Source organism: Sceloporus undulatus, chromosome 7 (genome assembly GCF_019175285.1).
Source record: "Sceloporus undulatus isolate JIND9_A2432 ecotype Alabama chromosome 7, SceUnd_v1.1, whole genome shotgun sequence".
Lineage (NCBI taxonomy): Eukaryota > Metazoa > Chordata > Lepidosauria > Squamata > Phrynosomatidae > Sceloporus > Sceloporus undulatus.
In genome coordinates, this window is record NC_056528.1 from 38,653,341 (window position 1) to 38,680,750 (window position 27,410).

Sequence of the window (27,410 nt, forward strand, 5' to 3'; positions counted from 1 at the left end):
ACCCACTCTGTGCTTGTCACTCTTGTGAAGTATTGATAATAATAAAGTGACAGGCTGATTAAATCTGAGCAGAGGGATTCTAAAATGCTAGAAATTCTACACTGCACAAGCAACAGAGAGAAAGATGCACACATTTGAAACCTCCTCGAGTTGTTTCCAGTCCCCATGAAACTGATAACTGGGCTTTAGATTAAGCCATTTTCACATCTTTTCTTTGTGAGGTGCAGTGCAGCTTTATGATAGAGTGCATGTGGGGCTCTCCAGATTGTCCCCAAAGGACGGGCTGGAGGCGCCCAGTTTTCCTCTGGAGGGACGCTGCAGCAGACAAACCGCACGGCATCCCTCCGGACCAAAAAGAACCTGGAAAAAACGGTCTCTTCTTGGTGCACATGGATGATGTCATCAGTGCGCCATTGGCACACTGTGATGTGTCCATGACAGAAGCGCAACACCCGGAGATGTGGACGCTGCATTGCGCTTGTGTCATGGACACACACGGTATGGACAGCACTGCATAAAGATGGCACCGCCCATACATGCTAGGATTCCAGAGCATGTGGATGCTGCGTGCTCTGGAAACCTAGGATTGGCCCCAGGATGCCACAGCATCCACACGCTCTGGAATCCTAGCAAACCGTCAGTCTGTTCAGAACTGTTTTTTTTCTCCACAGTTGGATTTGTGTTTTTAGACCCGAGTACAGGCAACAATTTGTCAAGGAGTAGCTTATTACTCTGAGCCCAAACAAACTACCAAATCACTCCCGGGTGATGAAATCATTAGGAAATGTGGCTGTCTTTATTATCCTTGAACTAGAAGGGCCATTTTACCAAGTGGTGATCTAAATGGTCATGCATTTGTTGCATGGTCAGCCTATCCTCAGCATCCACCTATAGTATCTGTAAACTCATTGAGAAGCGGGGTGTCTATAATGTCAACACCAGTTAGTAAGATAATGATTTGCTCTGCTGCTTTTGCCCAGGGTTCATAGAGTGAGGACATGTGGTAGAGTTACTCACATCATTTGGTAGTAATGACAGAAGTATGGTCAGAGAGCTTATTCTCTTTGGGCAAGTTCAACCAGCTTATTAAATGGTCCCTTTCAGTACAAAGTTACCACTTAGTAAATGGCCATCTGTATACGTCTATGTGACTTTTTCTAATAGCACATCAAGCAAAGTCAAGACTTTTGTGTTGACCAGGAAAGACCAGGTTTACTTAGCTTACTTAGTAGAAACTTAGCTTATTTAAAGATTTTGTAAATCATTAACTTGATGTTGTAACTAACAGCTCTTTTAATATTGCTTGTATATATGTGGGTGCATATATGTGGGTGCATTCAGATTAATTATACTGAAATATCAAGTGACAAATTGCTGTTCTTCCTTGGCTAAAGGACTAGGGTAAGTAAACAGTTCATTTCTATGGTTACATCGCCTATCCTATGTCATTGTTAAACTGTAAATATAGATACAGCTGTGGGTGGGATTCACAGACATAGCCATGTTAGTCTGGAATATCAGTATGTAGTACCTTTGTAGTACCTTTGAGACTAACTGTGTAAAAGAAGTTGTAACATAAGCTTTCATAGCGTTGGTCTCCTTCCTCAGACTTTATGAATAACCACAAAAATGTAAAACTTGTGGGTGAGGTGATACGTTCACTTCAAACTCATCAAATGTTGCATTTCTATGACTATACATACAGTCTGATTCTAAACGTCCTTATTATTATTATTATTATTATTATTATTATTATTATTATTATTTTTATACTTTATTTATATAGCACTGTAGATTTACACAGCGCTGTACATACAAACAATAAAATCGATAAAAATTAAACCTGCCAGTGGTGTACATTCTACAAAATTCATATAAAACAATAGAAACGTCAACCAGTTCACTCCATGCATTTGAGGAGATTTGCGCAATAACGCTTTAAATCCATTGCACTAATCTCCTGAGGAAATAGATCAAGTCTACAAAAGCTGATGCTACAACGTCTTTTGCTCAGTTAGTCTCAAAGGTGCAACAAGATCTTTTTTGCATACTTCTTTCCCTGGTTACTTTGCATTCTTCCATTGGTTCAAGGGTCATAAGTTGGTGGCAGAACATATTTTTTTTGTATGTGGACACCCATCCACACACACATACTCAAATCAATCCTTGTCATTTTTAGGTAAGGCTGAAAAATCCTGCATGAAATCCTGGAGAGTTGCAGCCTTTGTGGACAAAACTGAGCTAGATGAAATAATGGTCTGACTCTGTATAAGGCAGTTTCTTTTGTTCCTGACTTCATCTCATGTGAATTGGTACCCATCTTTAGTTATGGTTTCTTGTCTCTGAATTGTCTGAAGATTCTGAAATCAGGCTATATAGGAGAAACTTGTGCTCTCTGTCAGATGTATCTTTGATTTTTCTATCCCTGCACTTAGTATAGCTGTATAGGCTGATAAAAAAAATCTACCCTGACATACCAATTTCCAGAGGGTATCGTTAAAGCAAGGTGCAGCATAAAGGAAAAATTAATAGAATTTATCAACTTAATTTGATGGAGCTTGAACCATTTGATAATATGCTGACAATATCTCAGCAGTACCGCATAGAAGATAGAATGACAAGATTCACTCCTTTCCCTTAAAAAATTACTTTACCCAGAAAAAAACAGTAATCTACTGTTTGATTTAGTATGGATCATTTGACCAATTATTTCTCTCTAAGAGGCCAACAGAAGCAAACAATGGCAAGCCAGAAGGAGGAACTGAATCTAAGAGTCCAACAGTACAGATAAGACTTAGGTGATTTTTCAAAACTTAAAAAGCAAGTATTCAGACTGAGGGGCTATACAGATGGGCGGCATGCAGCCGCCCCTTTTTGCCCCGGATCAGTGCCGCAGCAATAGCATGCAGCAGCACCGATCCACTCCTTGGAGGGAGCAAAAAGAACCCGCCCCGAGTGGCTCCCTGGAAGGGGCATCATAAGCATTGTGGCGTGGCGTTATGATGCCCCTTCTGCATTGTGCCATTTGGGCACTGCAGCGGAGGTGCGTCATCATGGCACATGCCATCTAGAAAGGCATGTGCCAAAATGACACCTGGGTGGCAGAGTAAGGACTTGGAATGTGAGGATGCTCAGCCCTCACCTTGCACACAGGCCGGCACAAAGTGCCGGTCTGTATAGCCCCTGAGTTTATAACAGATCTTGAACATTATTTTTCCTCTGATATATTTTAAAGTATACCCATGAAAATGTGTTGGGTATGCACAGTTTTTAAAAATATTTTCTTAGGAACACAAGAAGTTTCTGATTACAAATGAGTGTAGTATGCATGAGGACTCTGAAATTAAGCACAGTTACCACTACACTGATAGTGTACACAAATTTATAGAAAATAATATGCAGAACATAATCATATATAACAGCACTTGCAAGATCAAGTAGCAAAGTTCTTTATTTGTGTCACAGCCAGTGCCAGGGATAAGCACGGTATTTCTGTCCACCTCTCGAGACATTGTCTAGCACTAGAAGGTTTACTTAATGTTAATGCCTTTGTAACCAACAGGATTCTGGATAGAAAACAGTGGAACACCTTTCTAAAGGTGGAGGCAAGTGAGAGGGAAGAGAAAGGATGATAGGAGCACTGTACAAAGTGTGGGTTGTGAAGAGCAGTCTGGAATGAGCCAGGAGCTGGGAAGCTGGAGAAGGGGTGCAAGAGTAATGAGGATTAGAGCGTAAAGTGGAAGATAAAGGTGGAGCGCAAGCCAATTTCACAACTGAAAAGGATTACCAGAAACACAAGACACACCAGAGTTCAGGCGGTCCTTGCTGGCTATGCTAGATTCCACTGAGTTAGGGAAATCCTTGGATGATCAAGACTTGTTTGCATTTGTTTCCTCTTGAAATCATTTGAGAATTATGACTAACTTGTTCCATTGATTTCAATGGGGTTGCTCTAAAATATAAATTGAAACTTGCACTATGTACCCAATCCGTTTTTGGCCACTTGAGTTTCTTAATCCAATCCATGTGCATTACTCCCTTGTAAAATGCAGAATTTAATTTGTATGAGCTATTTTTTAAAAAGACAGCTGTAGACTCTAGAAGGTAGATGTTATTAAGAGATAACAATATTTTCATGGAAGTGAACGCAAAGATTTGCAAGCTCCAATAACTTCTGCACTTATGACATGCTCCTTCGGAGAAACACTTGGGAGTTTATCACACGGGAGGAATTTCTCTTAATTTTGAATGAAAAGAAAGTGGGGCCACAATGCATTCATGTGAGTTCGCTAGTTCAATGAATTTATGTGAATTCGAATTGCCTTCGAACTGACTTCCCATTGCCCAAAAATAGCTTGCCACTGCCCGAAATTGCAGGTGATCACCTCTCACGCAATCATGTGAAACCCCATGATTGCGTTCAGACTGGCTTCCCATTGCCTGAAATTGGTGGTCTATCACGCAATAACATTAAACCCCATGATTGCATTCAGATTGCCATTGGATTATACTTCCAATTTCCCTTGTCTGATAAACTCCTTGGTGATGTATCCTTATGTCTCCATCTTGCTTATTATGTATTTTATTCTAGCAGTATGCACTTCTGTTTTGGAAAAAAAATACATAATCTCATTGAGAAAGACAAAAACCTGTTTCATTCCACCAAGAGAACGGCAGAGATCAAAGGCTAAATTTGCACACTTGAAAGCAATGGAATAAGAAATGTTTTCAGTTGTTCAGAAGGAAACTAATTACAGAAACAAATATATTAATGGAAATAGAAGAGAACGCCTGATGTGATGCCTTGATGCTTCAGATCTGAGCTCATCAAGGGCATTTAACACTTCAACAGCTAATTTTCATAGGTTACAAAAGAGTCAGCTGTAAATTGCCTCCTATCTTCTGATATATTAATCTGTGCTCTTAGATTGCGATTAAAACTCAGCAGACTACTCAAGGTTTATTATTTAAATAAAAACTCGATGCTGATGAATGCTGCATTTGATTTGCCTCTTTGGAAAACATACTTCAGGAAAAGGAAGTATGGGCAGTATCTGCATTCATTACATCTATTGTCAGTAAGAAATGCAACACAAAGCAACATCTGTTCTATAAATCTACAAGGCAATTTACATCAGCATGCAGAACTAGAGCAAAGGGGCACAGACTGAGCTTCTGATAATCTTCCCCCAAGGTCTGAAAACTGCCTAGTTGGTGACCCACTATGTCAGACTCAACTCATCAGTAATGCATAGCAGTTCGCTCAGACCCTGATAAACCCTCTGGTAAGGTAAGCAACCTAAGATGGCAAAACAGCAAGAGGTTCACAATACAAAGCTAGTAGGCTGCATTTCTTTTGGTGGAATGTAAATTATGCACAGGTCTTTATGAAGCAATTATTTAGCATTAGCAGGCATCAAAGCCCAAGAGAAAAACTGAGGTGTCGTTAGTCTAGCTTTCAAACAAATCGATAAAATGAAACTGCACTCCATCAAATGTGATTCTATGATTCTATGACAGTGCTTTGCATAAGAGTCCTCAGCACTTTGATACAGAAGAACCTATATGTATGTACTGTTTGGAAATTTAGAGAGGAACGCAATATCCCTCTTCTCCCTAATCGGAGGTTGTGATAGCCATAGCAGATAGAATTACATAGATATGTCACTCTATAGAGTGTATACTTCATATCTTTGTATTTCCACTTAGGTGGGTTTTCAAATTTTTATTTATTTCTCTGAGTTCCTAGTCATAAATGGTTCATCATTATAAATGTTAGTTTTCATCTTCAGGGAGGGTTGCAAGTCAGCCAAGTTTTCCAATCCAATTTGTCGATAATTTGACAAGTAAGACTTCACCAAGTCTGTGGCTATTGTTTTTTATTGATAGTAATCCTGGGGCTCTGTTCGAGTACCAGTGAGTAGTAGTGCAAAAGAAACTACCTTAGGCTAACCTTTCTAATGAAATAACATGTATTAATTCAAATGTTATTTGTTACATTTATATTCTGCTTTTCCTTCTGCTCATGTTGATACACTGCTTCGCTACGTCTCCCCACTTTATCTTCACAACAACTTTGGGGGCTAAGTTTACTAAGCCTGACTGCCCGGTATCAACAGTGAGTTTCACAGCTCAGTGGGGCCTAGAGGATCAGTTTTCCTAGTCTCAGTCCAATAGTCTACAAAATGGGTCCCTAGTCTGAGTGGCAGCAACTCTCCAGATCTTAAGGATGGAGATATATTTCATTGCCTTTACCCAAATTTGGGGCACATCTACATGAGCCAAGTACACCAGTTTCTCCCTCCCCTCACTGCGACCTGTCTACATGTTGCAGGGCCAAATCCCTGAGTCTGGACCAAGTGAGGACTTTCTTCACAAGGGAAGGCCAGTTCTGCACAAAATCTGCCCTATCCCTGCCTAAATCAGATTTTTAAAGCTCATCTTTTGCTCTAGGTTTTGCAGGATAGTCCAGAGTGCTCCATAGTGACACCAGTCAGTATGGTGGGATGTATCTGTAAACAGAGCCCTGGTGGCTCAGTAGTTAAATGCCTGTACTGCAGCCACTCACTCAAGGTTGTGAGTTCAATACCAGCAAAAGGGCTCAAGCTTGACTCAGGCTTGCATCCTTCCGAGGTGGCTAAAATGAGTACCAAAATTGATGGGGGCCATTAGCTTACAGTTGTAAACTGCTTAGACACTGTTAGTTCAGTATGAAGTAGTATATAAATGAAGCTGTTTCTTTGTTTTGTTTTTACAGATGTATTCCACTGTACTGCCCACCACTGCCACTGGCACAAGTCAGCAGCATCACTAGGAGGGTGCGGAGGTGTGGATCACACCAGGTGACACCACTGAAGGGGGTGACACTACAGAACAAGGGAGTGACACCTGGTAAACAGTCTTCATCTCCCTGCAATGGCTCCCCCTCCATCCCTGCCCTGCACAGCTTGACTTTGGAGTAAAGCCATGCAGGACAGGGAGGGAGAGAGCCCGGTGCCCCCCAGTCCCTGCGCTGAACAGCTTTACTCTGAGGTAAAGCCACATGGGGCAGGAAGTTGGGAGCAGGCCCTTTTGGCTTTGCCCCCAAGCTTCACTCCCCACACTGGGTGACACCCTGGTGTGCGATGCCACTGACACAAGTCACTCCCTTTGAGGTCACAATTCGATGTCTGCCAATGTGATTGACACTGGGCACCTTGTTTCTGACTTCAGGGGCAACAGCACTGGATGGCACAATGGGACATGTGTGTAGACAGCTGCCTGGTGTCACTCCAAAGTGTGAAAGTAATGTGGGAGGGAGCTGGAGCAGCTCTGGAGCCAGAACACTCCAGGACCAGCCCAGAGAATTCTGCCCATTGTAGATGAACCTTTAGCTGGAAATGCTAAACCTTAGGCTCCTTTGCATCCAATCAGATGCTTCCCTATTGAGCTATAGTCTCTCCATTCAATGGTTTTTCTGTGTAGTAAAAGTCAGGATTGACACAAATTCATTTCATACAAGTAAGATCCTCCACACAATCTCTCTTGCTCACACCTATGTAGGGAAAGTGATATCAGATGGCCCTGTGCAGTCATGGAAATCACAGGGGGGGCATGTACCTGCTGCATACCACCACAGAACATGCTCAGCCCTGCAGATTACAGTAGAGTTTTTTCCATGGCATGCGGACTTATACCCTATATCGATAATTCCTATATGGAATACAGTCAAGGAAGAACTGAGTCTATAATGGAGTGTTCTATCCTGGTGTTCTTCCAGAGGGAGAGCTCTGAGCAATATCACTGAGAAGGACAGCTATTCTATGTAGTTTCCTCCTCCTTTATGGAATATGTGCAGAAAGAAAAGAAAAGGTAGAAGACAAAATAGAAGAGTTATAGCTGGAAGAAATCATAATCTGGACCCCCTGAAAAATTCCATGAATAAGGTGGTGCAGTTGTAGAAAGGGGGGAAAGTCTTGTCTTGAAGCACATCTGGGTTCCTGAGAAGAATGTATTCCAAAAACCTAACTGCTAGATTTTCACTATTTAGTAAATAGATTTGGATTTCTTGCTGGATAGAGCTGGCTCAGGAAAAAATGGAGGAGGCAGCGACACCAGTTTTTCTGGTTATTCCTCCTGATCCACTCTCACCTTTTGCCTGGAAACCAAGCTCCTCTACGGTGTGATGAGGTTTCATGGTCAATGAGCAAGGGCCCATCAGTAGACAAGTGAATTCACTGGAAGAGCAAATGCACAGTTCAATGCCCTGGCATCTCCAAGTAGTGCTGGAATGCTTCTGCCAATCAGTGCAAGTAGAGGCCACTGGTTTTTGTTGTTAACCACCTTCAAGTCGATCTCAATTCATTCCAACCCTGTGGATGAGACTCCAAGACCATCTATCTTCTATCTCTTCTTAGTTCTTGTAGATCCATGCCCATAACCTCTTTATTAAAGGTTACATCCACTCATCTAGCATGCAGTCTTCCGTTCTTTCTACTTCTCTCCAGCTTTCCTATCATTATTGCCTTTACTAATGGAGCTTAGCGCACAACAAAATAAAGCAACTTACAGCTCCCGAATTCAAGCCAGTTCAAGCTCCTTGCTTTGAAAAATGGCCATGGAAGTGAGTTCAGGGACCAATATTGGAGCTGGGTGCACCCAGATGGCAGTTTGGGGGCAAAAGCCATGTGATAAAATCAAAGAGCAGCCCAAATTTGGCTTCAATTCAGGAGGGGTAAATCACTTTATTTATAATTCTTATTTAGGAGTTCTCTCACTAGCTCAGTGGTAGAAGACATGTTTTGCAAGAAGAAGGTCCCAGTGATCAATCCCCAGCATCTCCAGTTGAAAGGATCAGGTAGCAGGTAGTGGGAAAGATCTCTGCCTGAGATCCTGCAGTTTTGCCAACCACACAAGATAATACTGTGCCAGATGAGCAAATAGTTGGTTCAAAAGTAGCCTCCTTTTCTCTTGTGGAAACCATCCCTTAAAGGTATCCCTTCCAGCTTCAACCTTCCATGACATCCTCTAATAATTTACTCCTGTCCTGTTTGAACACCACAGAAAAGGAATGCTGTGATATATGTTAACTGCTGGGTCTTTTTTGTCTGCAATTTCCTTTCCAGAGCAATTGGTTAGCATTCATTTGTAAAATAACGTTTTATTTTGGTTTGAAGGCTAATGACACATTCTTTTGGTTTTGGTTCAGTAGACAACTATCTAAATCACCCCATTTTACCTTCCCACCAAGCTAGGCCTTTAAAATAACATTTATGTTGCATCTGATTAGCATATGGCATAGAATGTGGATTAGCAAGAAGTGCGCTCAAAAGTCTTTTATTTCCTCTTTAGAAGTCATTAGCATCCACCTGGCCTTCCCTGTAATTAGTATTGTGCAAATGCTGTAGTCACATCAATTATTTGCAAATCACAAAATTTGTGCAAATTACAATGTTGGGGGTTTGTTAAAAGTGCCCTAGCTGAAGGCCAAAATTCCCCAAGACCACCAACGTTGCTAGGCAGGTTGAAAATTACAGCCCATTCCAAGTTGCTCCTTAATGCGTGGGCTACTTACAGGAACCTTTTCAAATGATTTGGCACTATAACAACTCAGTGTTTCCATAGGAGACAAAAGGAAATAATCATCCCAAATTTCCCTCTATTTTGAAAAGCACTCGAAGTAGAACAGTGCAATACAAGCAAATCTGAAGATATGTGTGCCCTCTACAATGTGTATGGAATTTGTAGAGAAGAATTGCTGGTCTGGATGTAGTTGTAGAATTTATTTCACTTCCATCAGTGGATCCTGGGGATCGAACCTGAGACAATGAACCTGACTCCCATGGGTCCGTCCTAATCCCATCAATTCAGTGACTCTATTCTAGTTGGGACTAACAGGCATCGTGTAAACTCTGATTTGTCTGAGCATCTGTTTTCTTTATTTAGTCAGTGTACTTTTGTTTAAATGTCAGCAGATCCTAACAGTAGGCCAAACTATGTGAAGTGTGAAATTATAGCCAGTCATGGCAGGGATTATTTTCAAACCTATAAAATGAATATTGTGGAATTTATCAAACATGTTGGATGGACTGCCACATAGTTCAGAGAGAGAGAGAAAATAATTAAAAATTAATTGAAAGGCATCAGATTATCCCTGCTAGGGATGAAACAGATTAGTAAACATGGAATAATAGAACCTGCACAAATGATGTTCCTTTCTGAAATAATGGTAAATCCCAGAATGCCTGCCAAGTGGAATATGTGGGCATTCCTCATTAAAAGTGCCAGCCTGCCATCAGGAAGATGGGGGCAACCACCTCTTATGGCAGATGCTGGCAAGTATGGCTGGCAAGTATGGGAGTCACCTTCAGGTACACAGAGAAATCACAGAATCATAGAATTGTAGAGTTGGAAGGGACCACAAGGGTCATTCAGTCCAACCCCCTGCCATGCAGGAAATCACCATCAAAGCACCACTGACAGATGGCCATCCAGCCATCACTTTCTGAGGGAGTATGTTCCACTGTCAAACAGCTCTTACTGTCGGGAGGTTCCTCCTAAAGTTGAGGTGGAATTTCTTTTCCTGTAGTTTGAATCCCTTGCTGTGGGTCCTATACACTGGAGCAGGTGAAAACAAGCTTGTTGTAGCCTCAATATGACATTTATTTAAATGGATATCATCTCTTAATCCCTCAGCTGTCCCTTGGTCTTAGAGAACAGAGCTGTCACTCACCCCTATTAGGCTATCCTCTGGTACAATGAAGGGTTCAGTCCCATTGCCATTGTTAAGCAAGTATGTTTGTTCATGAATGATAGGTATTCCAAGTCATAACTCACAGGTAACATGGTCTCTGCATGTGAATGAAGAAGATTGGGGCTTCAAAGTCCCAAGGCCCAATTGACTCAGCTGTACAGCTGGCATGTAGAGGAGTTGTAACTCAGTGGTACAGTGGGCGTTTCTGAATCTGTACATAGAATCTAGGGCATGCGTTTTTAAATGTATTATATAGTCATTATTTATAGATGTGTATTTCTACATATAAATTAGCACATGCATTTTTAAAAATTTCTTTGATAAATATTTCTAAATTTGCATCTCCATGTATTTTCTTTTACATTTCTTTTTTACCCCCAAATCCTCTTTACTTCTCCTTTTTTGGGTGATGTATAACCAGCCACGCAATATTCACTGGTAGCAGTCACTGGTTTTATTGGCTTTCAAGTGCGGAAGGTGAGACAATTTATGGAGGAGTTAAAGGATATCAACAACTGTGAGCCAAGATGACTAAACAGATTACCTCTGAATGCCAGTTGCTGGAGGCCAAACCATGAGGACAGCTGTATGTGACCTTTATAGAAACATCTCACTGGTGCCTACTGCTGAAAACATAATTCTTGGCTAAATTGACTCTGGCCTCTTCCAGTTTGCACGCTTCTCTCTCTTTTACTCCCTTGATTTACAGATCAGAATAGTGAATAGGAAACATTTGCTTCTTATTTTAAACAAACCACAGTTCCCAATCACACATAAGTTCAAGGAGCTCAAAAAGGTACCTTTTGAAAACAAAAAGTTATTGTTCTGAGACACCGTCAAAGTTAGTTACAATTATAGTGACAATTTGGTGGAAGAGAACTCTTTATTTTCCTGTTACTCAGAAGTAACTAAAACAATTCCTTTTTAGAAATATTTTAGAAATTGTAATATTAGATCCTACCATTTGCAAAACATACCTAAGTGCTGAGGCTACGCTCATGCTAGAACTACAAAGATAACTAAAACTAATTACTGTTATACCACAAAAAGAGTCAAGCTCTATATTGTTATGTTGCAGTCATGAAAACGTGATGTAACTAATGTATGCCTTGGTTGCTGCAAAAACAAGTAAGTTTAGAGTGTCTGGTTATTTCTAACCAGTTCCTTCAAAGTGCTAGCTTTAACTCTAGATGGTGGGGAAAAAACTTGGAATCAAAACATGATTTCAGACCCTGGCTTGCTTACTAACCAGAATTAAAACAAACCACATTTCCTTTAGTTGGAAAATAACAAGAAACTGTGGCTTGCTTATAATTTCTTCTTGAGCAATAACAGGGTAGGAAGTAAGAGCATCTGAATCCAAGACTCATGTAAGCTTGCTCACATAGGAGGAAACATCAGAATTGGAGCAATTATTCTCTTTGCTTGTTTGCATTGGATTTTTGTTCATCTTTACCATCGGATATTGTATACAGCGCCCTTTACCTTGGTACACTAAAAGTAGTGGAGACATGGCCGGTTTCTGAAATACCATCTGAAGTTGGTTGAGGGAGACTTGCAATTGCTTTGTCAAGGCACTGTCTCTCCTGGGATACATCACTGCAATGCAGCAGTTATCTACAGCAGAAGGAGAATAAGATTCCCCAGACTAATAGTTAATTAGATTAGAGACACTGCTGTGGAATGCTAATTCAATGGTGTGTTAGTGTGTTGCTGTGTGCAGTGAATCAAAGCAACAGGCTTACAATGGGCAATTCTGCCCTGACTAGCCTTGTTACAAAAGGTAATGGGTTATTGGGTGGTCATTAATCTGTTCTTATTGAGAAATTGCATCGATAGGATAAGATTATAACTGTGACATACACAGAGCTGGCAGTGGCTATAGAAGTACTGTCTGTATGCATTCAGATATTCTTACCCAGGGGCAATCCCTGTTTTCAGGCCTGTATCCCTGCTACAGCACTATTCTTGTTTTACCCTACCTTTGGAGGAGTCTCTCTTGCAGGATGTAGCTCTCTTGACCAAACATGCCGCACGCTGGATCTCTCACTCAGGAAAAGGCTGAATCTTGTCTGTAGCCCATGTATCACTGGCTGCCAGTGTCTTCCATAATAGGGGTGTGATGAATCTGATCTGTGCTTTATGCCTGACTTTAAAGGAGCACTCCAAGAAGCCCAAAATAGGTTCAGTACCTGAGATGGTTCCTTTAAAGTCAGGCATAGAACAGATGAGATCCAGCATGGTGTAGCAGTTTGAGCGTTGGCCTACTACTTCCTACTTATGGGAACTCTTAGGTGACCCTTTCACAGGATTTTCTAGGGCTGAGTGTGTGACTCGCAAAAGGTTTCCATGGTTGACCAGGGAATCTAACTCTGTGGTTAGATTCCCTGGTCAGCCATGGAAATCTACTCAGTGACCTTGTGCGAGTCACACACTCAACTATAGAAAATCCTGTGAAAGGGTCGCCTAAGAGTTCCCATAGGTAGGAAATGACTTGAAAGCACACAACATGTATAAATAAAACGAGCAAATGTATTACACCCCTGACATATAAGCCACCAGCTGCCACTGGTAAAGTGCTCACGTACGAACACAAGGATGGTGAGCGGTGTGCAGCATGGCTTTCACTCATGGCAGCAGTTAAGGAGTATCTGGATCTAAGAATATAATGTGGAAGGGTAGAGGAAGATCTGTGCTGGATCAGACCAAAGGCTGATCCATAAGCATCTGATTGGCTACTGTATGAACAGAATGCTAGGCCTATTGCCTGATCCAGCATGGTTCCCCTTATTTTCCTCAGTCTTATATTGTCATTGATATTGGATATAATTTATTGTCATCATGACTAGTGGCTATTGACAGCCTCGTGGTCCATTTTGCTTTTGTTTGTGGAAAAAAATAGTTATCAGTGTCAGTGATATCCAAGGGGCATGATATGGCAATTTACTAAGTTTATTCATTTTGAAATAATGGAGAACATGTCTCATAATGTAGCTCATATGCATTAGGACTGTGGTGTGTATCATGATATGCATGAGCACAAGGTCTTCAAATTCTGGGGACTGGTACATGTGGCCTAATTCATCTGTTACTAGAGTTACTTCCTCATGATTTCCTATTTTAGTAATATCCTATAGGGAACAGCCTTTACTGTTCCAGTAACATATCCAGGGCTAACCATGTTGATCAGACAGCAAAGTACAATAACATCCAAAATCCACAAAACAGTGATATCTTTATTGGATCAACCAAAAAGCACATAATACATTATGCAAGCTTTGGAAGCTCCACTGGCTTCTTCATCAGCTAATGGTGGTATAAATCAAACAGGAAAGAAAGCAAAATGATGATGTTGGAATCATAGGGCTACATTTTGTCAAGATGTTATAGTTGTTCTCAGGTTATGATGGTATAGAAGAATATCCATGTATGCAGAGGCATTCCTCCTCCTTGGCCAGGCAGGCTCTAGGAGACAAAGACCTGTAAGGTCTAAAATGTAAACACCATTAGCAACACAACTAATGGAGCTTAAATGTGTTGCTAATGGAGTTTAAATTTTATTTCTTGGACTTTACAACTCTTTGGCAAAATGTAGGCCTCTGACTCCAGCAGTGTCATTTTTCCTTTCTTCTGTTTGATTTTTAATACCTTTGCCTGCTGAAAAAAGCCAGTGGAACCTCAAAAGCTTGCAATAAAGATATCGCTGGTTTGTGGATTTTCAATGTTATTGTACTTTGCTGTTCAAATGTTATTGGAATCCTTTTTTGGATTACATCTCCCAGAATATCCCATCCACCACAGTCAGTGACCTTACTGGCTGGGCAATTCTGAGGTTGGTGTTCCCAAAAAAGTAACTACATTTCAATCTCTGGTTGAGACTGTGGGAAAACAACATGTAGGCTAGAAATGGGAGAACTGGAACAGTATCCTACACACAACTTCAGATCTATGAAGCCATTTCAGTGTCTCTCCTGCTCTTTTTTACTTTCTAATTCTTTTATTATAATGGATAATATAATGGAAGGTTAACATGACTATTTAATATGAAAATAATTGAGAGACTAGGCTGGGGAGGTCGCCGTTTTGGGTTTAGTAGGGTAATGGGAGGCCTGGAATTGGGGGGAATGGACTTGAACAAATGGGATTTCTAGAGTAAGAAACTACCAGTTGTGGCCAATGTCATTGGCAGCCAGTGTTTTCCAGGGGTCCACTCTGCTTATTCTCATCCATAGGAACTGTAATAGCAAAAACCTTTGAATAGGAAGGCTGATTTTGTTGATCACAGAAAACTGAAAGGGCTATGGATAGTTTCTTGGTGCAGCAGTGTAGAAAACTGTGGTTTTATATCTTTTCAACACGGCTGTATTCTGGGACCAGAATAGTCTTCATAACTAAATCCTATTCTCAGCAAAATATAAAGGGTAGGGACATTGATGGAAGAGGAACATAAAAAAATGATTTAACTGAACTGCCTGGAATGGAAGGGTATTAATTCTTTCTGTTAGTTCAATAAGTGAGCCTTTGAGTGCAAACTTTTTTTTCCCCTTCAAAATCCATTGCAAAGCTACTGAGAGCCTAACTAACATTACTAACAAAAGAAACCCACTCAAAAGTGGGGGAAATTGAGCAAACCTTGTTTCCATGGAGTTTATGTAACAGTGTGTGCCGATTACTCAAAGCGATACGGGCAGGACCTGGTGATCTAGTGATGCTCTAGAATTTTAACTTTCTAAGGGGTTTTGATCCAGTATGCCTGCAGTATGAGATAATTTTTTTACGTTTGTGGCCAGGAACCCTGCTTTATCGCTTTGTATAGTTTTAAAGTAGTTTAAAGCTTGAATAACATAAAATAACATAATATAATGTTATTTATGTTATTTCCCACGTGAAGAACTCCTGTAAACCTTGCAGTATTGAAACTCAGTGAACAAGGCATCTTAGACAAGCTGAAAAACAAATGGTGGTACGATAAGGGTGAATGTGGAGCCAAGGACTCCGGAAGTAAGGTCAGTCGCTGAAGGTCTTTTTGTACTGATTAGCAATCACATTTTTTTTGACCCACTGTTTTATTTATACCAGAATGACTTTCCAAAGTTAAGTATTTGCATTCTGAAGGTTCAAGAAACAAAAAGTTAAAAATACAGAAAGGGGAGATTTTTCCGATTTTTTTTATAAGAAAGGAGAAACCCATTAAAAACTCAAAAAAAAGTGACCGCCTTTGTATCAAAGGCGATCGTTGTAAGTACTTTTTTTTTACCTACTCCAATATTTTTTTCCTCAACATTTATCAAACGATGATAAAAAATAATCTCAAAGTGGTTTCTCCGTTTTAAATCTATTTATATTAAAACATATACACATATACATAGAGAAGTTCCACTTTGTATGATTTTAGCTTCTAAGACATCTTTATTTTCTAAAGAGTTTGTGAAGTTCATAAATTGTATTACTCCTTTCTGTAGACATGGTGGTTTTTCTTTTTCTTTAAGATAGACACAAATATTAAGGATGGATATTTTTGAGAGGACATCACATTAATAAGCATGACACATCTTTTTTTTCCAAAGACAGTTTCGAGGGTTTTTTATTTTTATTTTATATAGCACACTACTTTATTGCTGGTTCATTCCATAAATTTTGGCCATTCAGTTTTTCTTTTATGATTATTCATCAAACCATTTTGCTACTGTATTATTACATTCCATACCAGAGACTTTGCAATTGCATACTTTGATTTTCTTTTTTATGGTATGGCTTTCAGCTTATTGTCACAAGCTACACACACAAATTATGTTGCCAGGGTGGTGGGTGCGAAGTCATCCTCATGGTGACTTCTCATGTGAAACATCCATGCATTTGAAGTGGGCATTTCATATTTAGAAGTGATCATGAGGGAGGTTTTCATCCATGCACACTTTTCTTGATTTGGGAGAAAACATTCTGCTTACCTGCTGTGATGAAACATGGAGATGTATATAAAGGAGCAATTCCTTCCCCCTAAAAAAAATATACAATCAGTATTCAATATGTTTTTGGATGCTTTTCTAAGGTACAAAGCACAACTTGGTCTCCAGCTCCCATTACAAATGAATGGGAACTGAAGATCCACCTTCTGTTTGTGCCTTTGGGGAAAAAAATAGAGTGATAATGACCATAATAAGAATGAGCAGATTTTTATTTTTTTAGAAGCCTCCATCTCCTCGTCCTTCTGAAGTCAATAGAAACGTATTGATTCCAGCAGGACTAGGAATGGATATTTCCTCTTATAAAGAACTTTGGGCCGATGGATGTTTAAATGCACCATTGCAGGATCAGCCTCTTTGTAACTCAAAACTTAAAAAAAAATAATCAGAATGTATGAAGGCAGCCAAGCCCAGACTCTTAAAATGCCTTTGCTTTCCCCTGACTGGAACCAGTCTAATGGGAGGCATGTTGACAATTTGGTTTATTCTTGTTTTTGTTTTGTTGATTTCCAAATTGCAGTGAGTTCCAAGATTTTCGATAAGCTGAGGCTCAACCTGCAACTTTTTAAAGATTCAGTTTCAAATTTCTGCCACAGATTGGTCTGGAATCCAGATTGACATCAACTACTCAGGCCTTGCCTACATAAGAGAGCTGTGCTGGTTGTAAAATATATTGGGTGTGAAACTGGGGCAAGTCTTGTGTATGGAGACTGCATTTTTTTCCCTTTCTTTCTCAGAACTGTTTCTTATTTTTGCCTTCGTTTCTCCTTGGATGCATTGGGTTTTGCAACTGATGGATCCTTGGAGACTCATCTGCTTCAGTGGGGTTCATCCAGCAACATGTGTTAGTTGTTGGGGTCTTATTCATTTGATGCTAACAGAGCCTTTGGCTCAGAAGAGAGAAAACCCTAGTGTCTGAAGCTGTAAAGCAGTCTGTCCACACTGGGACCTGAACCAGTTTGACTCACTTGGTTTGAATTCTTGTCCAGTGATACCTGCACAACTTTCTCATGTTGACAAGCCTTCTGATTTTCTTTGTGTCACAGCTCAAACCATAAGGATTCAAACAATTGAGAAACCATGTAGCAGGTAATCCAATTCAGCAGCAAAATGGTTATGATGGTATCTCAGACAGAAAAAAATATATTATTATTATTTTATTCCAATCAAACCTCTTCTCCCATTGATGGTACACCTTAGAGTAGACAGTGTAGATCAATGTATTTTTAAGATAGGTTTTTTTATTGTTGGTTTGTTGGTTGGTTTGTTCGCCACTCTAGAACTTTGCCACAAGAGATTAGGTTTATTTATTCAGCTCAGCCTGAAAGTAACTGACCAACTTCATCAAATATCATTATTGCTTTGAAGACATTAGGAAAAAGATGAGCAAAATTCAGATTATTTCTCTCTACATTCTTTAGTGCCTACGATAACTAAGCCTTTATAATTATAATTATCATTGTAATACATTTGAAAAGTGGCCTTCAGTAAATCCACCCTGCTTTGTTCAGCCCCACTCCAGTGGAAAAAAAGCCTGAACAATTCAACAAAAGGATAAGATGAATGCAGTGATATTCACCATGTAGGTGTCTGCAGTCAGCTATATAGTGAATACCACTGGACTAGGGAGCACTCCTTTTGTAACCAGGCCTCATTTGCACCAAGCAGGGGGAGATAAAACATTCTTTTTCTGGGTGTTCCTGCCTTAAGTCTTTTTCTGTCATGGGACATGATTTGTGAGATGAATCTGGCAAGAGTGGTTTTGATTTACCTGGCGCCTCTGAAATTGATGTAAAGATTTGGGTGCAAAGAGATCTAAGCTGCAAAAGTAGCAAGAGCAAGTTAAGTTCACATTGAGGGCTTCCAAAATGGGCACCTCTTGGTCTTTGCAACGTAACATAATTGTCCATCTGTCTGTCTTTCCTCTCCATTGCAAAACTAACCAACTGGTTCGTTTCTCTTAGGACAAGACGAGCGCCCTAAGCCTGAGCAATGTTGCGGGGGTTTTCTATATCCTTGTCGGCGGTCTTGGCCTAGCCATGACGGTGGCCTTGATAGAGTTTTGTTACAAGTCTCGAGCTGAGTCCAAACGAATGAAACTCACAAAGAACACACAAAACTTTAAGCCTGCTCCTCCACCCAATACCCAGAATTACGCCACGTACAGAGAAGGCTACAACGTGTACGGAACAGAAAGTGTTAAGATCTAGTGGTACGGCTGAAGGTCTAGTAAGCAAATCAACTGGTTTATGTTTTTGGTGTGTCCCTGTGGTGGTGTGTTTTGGTGTTGTGTTCCCCAGCATGGAATAACATCTCAGGATTGTACACATCAGAAGTGGGACACAACATAGCTGATGTCTTTTTGACATGAGTTCTAGCAACACCATTTTTCAACAACAATAAGAAAAAAATCAGACTTTTGCTGGATGATTCTTAAACCAGTTGCTATACAATACTTTCTTCATGCTACTAGAACAACTTAAATTACAACTACTAGTGCTGGCCAAGAGTTTCCGCCACCTGAGGCATATAGTGGATAAAGCAACACACATTGGTATATACCAGATGGAACCCAATCTATTCATTGCTGTGGCAAAGCTCACTGTCAGATTTGTTTGCACTGCAACAATCAACTTAACACACCAAATATTCCTTTTATAAATGCCCTAATTCATTGCTTTTTGCAGAAAGGGGCATTGTTAACACAATATAAGATTTTTTAAATGATAGGTGCAATGAAAAATCTCAATAATTAGTTTAATAACTTGCATTTGTTATCCTTTAATAGGGCCCTAAAACCTGTCTCCTAAGGCAGCCACCTAGTTTTATGTCTTAGTGGGTGCATCCTGACACCTTCAGTCTTGATCATTACAGGTTTTGCCCAGGACATTGGGTATGCCAGTCTTACACATAGAAATGGACATCATTGACAATTCTTCCCTGCCTTTTGTATGTACTTTCCCCCTTTTATTTATGAAAAGGAACTGAGATGAACTCAGGTAAGTGCTTTTCAGAGGTGTTTCCCACACTGCCAAAGAAGGGGGATGTGTGGAGAGAAATGTCTACAATACAAGACGATTTATATAAACAAGAAAGCTAAATGCAATATGTGTCGGTTATAAATGGGGAGATGGAGGGATGGATGAGTGGGTGGATGGATGGATAGAGAGACAAAGATGTTTATAATAAAGGGAAGGGCAAAATTCCCACTCAACGGTATTGACCATGGGAGCAAATTTAATGTATTGCTTTCTAACAAGCAAATCATACTTAATGCTGGTGCCCCAACTGGATATGAAAGGTCATAGCTGTTATATAGATGCCATTAAGTGAGAATGATGGGCTCAGAGGAAAGTGGTTTAATTCAGCATCAGAAAGTGTAGTAGTTGGGAGGGGGGAGCTGTTTGCAAATAAATGCAAATTGTTCATTTGTAATTGAATGTCTGGTGGATAGATTCCTCGTTTTTCACCTTGCAACCTCTTCCCAATCCACATGCTACCCAATTAATAATCATTTTGGATTGTTCATGTTGCTGCAACTCTGTGTCTAATGCACAAGACATCAATTACACACAGAAGGGTTTGTCAAACAGGAGGAATTTCTCTTAAATTCGAATGAAAAGAAAGTGGGTCCAGAACGCATTCACCTAAAGTTGCTAGTTTTGCACAATTACGTGAATACGCATTGCATTCGAACTGGCTTCCCATTGCCCGAAAATAGCATGCCATTGCCCAAATTTGCATGTGGCAGTCTATCACGCAATAACATGAAATCACATGATTGCGTTTGGACTGACTTCCCATTGCCCAAATTTGTGTGCAGTGGGTTATCATGCAATAACGTTAAACCTCATGATTGTGTTCAGATTCCCATCAGATTATACTTCCAATTCCCCTTGTCTGATAAACTCCAGAGATTGTCCATTCTCTCGGTTTTTGTGTATGATGCAAAGTGCACAGGGCATACTTTCTGAGGGCTCTTCATGCCCTGAGAAACAGAGATTGGTGCAGATTTGGTGTCAGTTATGTCAATTCACTAGCCATAGACTTAGGCATGGCCATTCTCATCCTTGTAGTGCTGTATTGGAAAAGGACTCACAGGGTCAAAGCCCTGGGATTTTTTAATGAGCTGGGACTGTGGCATTACATCCCATTCCCCTTGGACTCCCCTATGTCCTCTGGGTTTAGCTGCAATTCCCACAGTAGCTATAAGGGGAGTGGGTTTTTCTAGGAACAATAAGGTTGGGGAGAGGATCGATCTTGAGTTTGTAAGACCTATCAACTTTACAAAATATCTGCTCCTAGATAGAGATGGAAGTAATTTAAAATTGTTTTAGACCCACAACCCATGTGTCTTTTAGACTCCCTGCAGGTTTGATGATGCAGACATGGTCCTGGTGAGGGCCTGCACTTCAACATTTACCACTGCACCATTGCTTCAACCCAAAGGAGGAGGCCCAGCCTCACCATTATGCAAGGCGAGGCAACCACCTCAGCAGCAGCCTAACCAAAGTGCTGTAGGAGCCAACCACATGTATAGTCAAGAGCAGGGTTTGGGGCCAAAATTATGAATTTTGATATGACCTGTGGATAAGTCAAGGGAAAAAAATTAGGGGCATATAACAAAGGATGCAAAGGACAAATCAAAGGAAAATAATGCCAAAGAACTTGCAAAAATTCCAGAAGGCATAACTGTTTGTGACTGCCCTAAAGGCTAGATGGATGAAGAGGAAACTACAGTAAGTGGTGGCTGTGTGATGTCTGGGGGAGGCAACCAGCTGCATGCAGGGCTAAGAAAATGCACATATGTTGAAAGGAATGTGAAGGCAAAGCAAAGAAAATGGCAACTATGTTAGCAGTGATTATAGCCTTTAACTTTAATGTGATAATTTTGCCTGATTTTAATCCAAAAAAGTTGACATATACAAATGTCTCGTGTAAATCCTTCAAAGCCCGTTTCCTCTTGATGCTCCTTTGAGGGGAAGAGCCAAATAGACGCTGCCATTTTTCCCACCCAGGCATTCAAAAATATCAGAAGTGGTGGAGCAGCAGAGAGAACAGAGGGGTTTGGTGCTTCTTTTAGGTTCTCCCAGGATGAACTAAGCTCTTGCCTTTTGCCATTCTACTCAGAGAAAGGTTCATTTTTTGATAAAAGTACAGTTCTTTCATTGACCCATGGATAAGTCGAACCAGGGTTTTTAGGTCATTTTTTTTAGAAGTAGTGGCAGAGTAAGCAAAGTAACTAATTAGAAGTTGCTTCCTGGCTCTGTTTGGTGTTATATCTTGGCCATCCTTCTGCAGTTGAGGACAGGGATATTTCTGCAGGGAAAGGGCTGCTGCAGGCACCCATTAAAAAGGGGGAAGGAAAGGGGGGAGGAACAAAGAAAGGTAAGTTGATTCATGGGAATATAAAGTGTCCGTCTGGATCCAAAATTTTCATTCCCCCTTTGGAAGGTGTTTTCTCCAGTGGCAATGTAATGGCAATTTAGTCTTTTTAAATCCCCTAATCTAGCCTGTGGATATCCTAAATGCATGTGCAGGTATGAGAAGAGAACTGGCATTGTCCTGCCCAGATTGCCAGTAGATCTGGGAAGGCAATGCTCTTTTCTCCGAGCTGCAGAGTAACACCTGGTTACTGACTAGATGAATCCTCTCTCCCTCTCCTCTCCAGCCATGAATAACCATGGCTAAACTTTTTGGGTGCTCTTAGGCTGTCTTCAAGGAACAGGAGGGACAAAGAAACACATTGGCACACTCTGCCTGCATGTATTTTGCCTGCACCTTATAGATGCCAATCAATGTGTTCTTTTTAAAAAAAAAAAATCAGGGTGCATATTTTCACTGGAATGCTTAACATACATCTCATAGAGTAAGGGAGAAAAAATTGTTTAGTGAAGTTCAGGCCAGAAGATTTCTTCTAGTAGAGGAAGGGGACTTTGGCATCCAGCCCACAGGGCTCATAGTTAGACCTGCTCTGACCATTTTCACCCGTCTGCAACCTGCTATGTATGTTAGACCCAAGAAAAGGATAGGAAAAATAGAGCCTGGCTAGCTTCATAGCCCTTGTGGAGCACTCCCAGAGTGGCAAATTTGGCTCCCCAAAATACCAGTCGTTGCCCACCTCAGATCTATTAAGACTGTGTGGTGCCCTAAGTGTTCATTATACAGTAGATGGTTAGTCTTCTCCAGCTCAGTTCTGTCTTTTGTCCTCCCTTGTTCTTCTCTATGTCTTTCTCATGGGACACACCTGAGATATCTGCAATCTCATTACAGATCCCGCACTTAACAATGGCATGCAAAGGGAGGAACAACCAAGATCCCAGCTACTTCAGCGATCCTGACCACCTGAGCCAATTCTACTCCCTCCTGGGTGTCGGACCTGACACATTCAAGATGACGATGGTGCAATGAACTTTTCATAGGATTTTTTGTTTCCTTCAGTGCCTTATGGGAGATTCTTAAGACTCAAAAACAATGCAAACCATCAAAAATATTCTTGCTTTGCTTGAAAACAAAACAACGATGACGAGAAAGTGGGACTGATAACAAGACAGTATTCTAATACACACAGAGAGAAAAGAGAGAAGTACTCTTGTAAAGATAATTTTAACAAAAACGTCAACAGAAGCCATTCTTTGATACCACTGCACAGTATATGGACACAATTCTTTTGAAACAGAAACAAATGGTTTTCAAGTGCCCCTTTCCCTCATTGGTAAAACAGTCAGCTGTTCTTGATATTATGCCTCAGAATACTACAGCTTCTATTTCTAGAACAGCTTGTTGCCTAATTCTGTGTTTTACAATCCTGTGACTTGGTTTCCTTCGTCCCTTCCTAGCGATGAGGAGTCTCCTTTGCTACTCTAGCTCCTGCCTCACATTTTAAGAAAACGCATATATCAACTCCAACAGCTGAATGTAACATACAAAAAAGAAGAGAGGGAGGGAGGGATATGTGTCTACAGATTAAAATAAAATACTACATGTCAGAAGATCATGCATTAAGCTGTCAGGGAAGGACATGGTGCATCTAATGAAGAAGAGCCTGCACAGAGAATAGCACACAAGGCAGGCCAGGATTTATACCCATTTTCCTCTATCATCTGCAAGTATGTTGTTTTTGCAAAAAGAAATGCCTACCATAAGATATTTAATTGAGCAGAACAAACATTCTCTGTTGGGTTCCCTGCCATATATCTAGGGATGTGCTCTCGTAATATGTTTTTTAAGAGATCAGCATTTAATATCGAATGCTAAAAGCAAGAGAATTGGAAGGGAAAGCATCATATACTGTAAAGCATCCCTCTCCGTCAAACTGTATCAGAATCCCCACCTCTTCGAAATTTCTCCTTTCCTTTTCCTCTTTTCTGTAAGTTGAAAAAGAAAAAATAATAATCTAGCACTGTGCTCTGACGAAGCTTTGTGGCTTGCAGCCTGGCTTTGTAAAAGTAAAAACAGGACGGTACCTCAAATGCGACCAAGTCAGTCCGCTCTAGCATTACTCTTGCTGGTAGTTCTTGTATTCTCTCAGCTGCTGTTGATCATCATTTCATAACTACTTATCAAAAAAATAAAAAATAAAATAAGGATACTTAGGGATCATCTTTAGTTTCATAAAGAATATAACGCATTCCAAAATTCGCCTGTTAAGAAAGAAACTCTGTGTTACTGCCTTACAGCTTTTCAGATGTAGGATGTGTTCCTCTACTGGAAATCTACTTAAGTTGAAGGAATCAGAGTATTTATTGGAGGAAATCCCCAATTGGAATTGTTGGCATTTCTTAGTTAAATAGATCTCAGATGGGGAAAGATTTCGGAGCCTGGAATCTGAGAGAGCAGCTGCCAGTCAAAGCTAGATAAGATAAGCTAGTTGGACCAATGGTCTGAATCTATAAGGTAGCTTCCTACATCCATAGCTGCATATTTTTAATATTTAAAAAAAATTCCATCATCATTTATCAAATAGCTTAAAAAATACAAAATAAAGGAATCATCTGCATACTAATTACCTCTAATATGACAATATGTGCAATTTGGTAGTTCAGCAAGGTTTCATTTCTTAAATAACATACTGGATATTAAAACAAAATTTGGGGGGAAAAGATAATAATATATTTTTTTTTCTTTAAAATTAAAAAAAGAAGAAAATGTTTGAAAGAGGTCATTGACAATATATTTGATAGCTCATTAAAACTAAACATATAAAGGTCACTGATGATATATTTGATAGTTCATTAAATCAAGGAATATAGAATAGGAATAAAAAGGAAAGAATTACAGACATACTACATTTTCACAAAATGTAACATAAAAAAGAAAAAATATCCTGTAGAACAAGTTGCTGCTCATGTTTTTACAGAGACGTCAAGCAAAAAGAAACGTTCTTTTTCCTGAAACTGTGATTTTAAATTTCTGAATGCTACAATATTTCAGCAGAAGGAAATGTGAAGCTGTGCAAAATATGTTGTATTTAAGTTAAAAAAAAAAAGGGGGGGGGGAGAAACATTTTCTTAGAAACTGTATAAAAAGAAATGTATGTTTATCAAATGAAAAATAATTTTTCAGAGTGAAGGCATCAAGCCAGTGAAGGGTTTGGTAAAATGGGTTATTTTTTAAAATGTGCATGTTAATTTAAAAAAAAATGTCAATTGCTTTGGAAAAAACCAATCCTGCTCCTAACTCCAGGCTATGGAAGTATAGCAGTAACAATTTAAGAATATATTTTTATTCCATTTTTCCTCCTTTTTTCTTTTCAAAAAAAAATCCAACAAACTTTTTAAGATTATTTCTTTATTGGTTGTTAAAAAACTGCACTTCAGTGAACAGCAGAAAAAAAAAACCTTGCCAAGCAAACTCAATGGCTGTCAAAGTGTAAACTGCATGTGTGGGCATCAATTCCTGAGCCTCATATTAATGAGGCCTTGTACAAAGAGTTTTAATACATTTTGTAAATAAAATTGTAAAGAAAACAAAATAAAAAATCATGATTCTGAACTTTGGACTAAAGGAAATGTTTGGATAAGTCGCCCGTTTCGCGGATATTCCTGGCAACTTTTATCCAGGCAAGAAAGATAGTCCTCAGCATTCGAAAGAAATGTTATTTTCTATGCCTTTCCCCCCTTGTTTCTAGTTCTCAGGTAAGTAAGAAAATGAATTCTAAAAACACCTTTGTCACATGCGTCTTAGAGTTTGGAAGCAACATGTTACAAGCAACATAGGAAATGGTACCTCCATACTTTTTGGAGCAGACCGTTCTTGAATGGTGCTGTGGGAAGTTTAAAATGCCATCTTGAGGCCATGCATGTTGCCACTAGGTAAGGCTATGGTTGGGAGCCATAGTTGTAGAAGGAAACCCACTTCTGTGGTCCTTAGACTGGGAGAAAACTCTGACCATTTAGGCCTGATCCAGATGGGCAAAAGCGCCATCATGGGGCCAATTTTAGGGCTCCGGAATGCGGAGCGTCCGCATGCTCCCAAGCCCTACCGCGCACCCCCAGCGCCATCATGGCTCGCCCCTATTCACACAGGAACCACCATGATAACGTATGTGCAGTGCAGCCTCCAAACGGAATGGTGCTGCATGGATGTCATCATTGCATGCGAGGGCACCAATGGCGCCGTGCATGCACTCTAAGAAGAACCCACCAGGAGTGGGTTCTTTTTAGGGCTCCTGGAGGCCACACCGTTTGGTTGCTGCGGCGGTGCCTCAGCGTTTCTTTCTGCTTGTCTGTATCCCCTCTTAGTTTTCTAAATCAGACCCACCATTTGCTACCTCTTGTGACAACAAGAAGTTGGTGCCCCACCAAGTGTCCTGAAACAAATAACTTGGCTGACCAGCACTGACAGCTCAGTCTTTGCTTCTCCAAACTGCTTTTGACTTGCATGCAAGCTAAATAAATAACATTTTAGGGCCTCACATTTATGAGGGCCCTTTCTGTTTGTTGTTATTTGCCCTTCAGTCAATGTTGACTTATGCTGGCCATATGAATCAGAAGCCTCCAAGAGATCATCAACTGCCCTGCTCCCATCTTGCAAACTCAAGGCTGTGGTTTCCTTCATTGAGTTGATGCACCTGTATTGTGTTCCCCTTCTTTTCATATTGCCTTCCATTTCACCAAGGTTTATTATCTTTTCTGGTGAGTCACATCATTTCACGATGTGCCTAACATACCACAGCCTCAGTTTAATCATCTTCACTTCTAGTGTGTGTTACTAATCATACTAGATTGTTGCTGAACCTCTGTGCCTAATACACAAGAAATGGATTATACAGAGAAATTGTCCATTCTCTGGGTTTGTGTGTATGATGGTAAATGCACCTCTCTTCATGCCCTACTGCAGGTTCAAGTCTGGTGCTGAATAAAATTAAGGTAATCATTCATAAACAGCTGGCATGCTTTGGAATGAAACTTCTTCAGGAAGCTGACTTTCTGAAAAACTCAAGAGCAAATATGTAGGATTTTCCTGCTATCTTCCGATTTTGAAATCAACTCATTTGAAATGTGGTGCTGGAGATACTGTGCTCTGCAGACACCATGGACTGCTACAAAGACAAGTAAATGGGTCCTAGAGCAAATCAAGCCTGAACTCTTGCTAGAAGCTCAGATGATTAAACTGAGAGTCTCATCGTTTGGACACATCATGAGAAGATATATCTCACTAGAAAAGACAAAAATGTTTGGTAAAGGTAGAAGGCAGTAGGGAAGGAGGAAGAC

The 27,410-nt window shown here is 40.2% G+C and overlaps 1 protein-coding gene across 7 annotated transcripts in view; it reads left to right on the forward strand.

Moving 5' to 3' along the window:
- The window catches only part of GRIA3 (glutamate ionotropic receptor AMPA type subunit 3), a 200,103-nt gene extending 174,694 nt beyond the window's left edge, over positions 1 to 25,409 (forward strand). The window contains exons 14-16 of one of the 7 annotated variants that reach the window (XM_042478099.1): positions 15,624 to 15,738; positions 18,660 to 18,919; positions 22,969 to 25,409. In XM_042478099.1, the coding sequence (XP_042334033.1) occupies positions 15,624 to 15,738; positions 18,660 to 18,905 (361 nt within the window). In that variant the 3' untranslated portion in view covers positions 18,906 to 18,919; positions 22,969 to 25,409. Of the gene's footprint in view, positions 1 to 15,623; positions 15,754 to 18,659; positions 18,925 to 22,968 lie in introns of those variants that run through there. The other 6 variants (XM_042478097.1, XM_042478095.1, XR_006104932.1 and 3 more) reach the window with 6 other exon arrangements.
- The last annotated feature ends 2,001 nt before the right edge of the window (positions 25,410 to 27,410 follow it).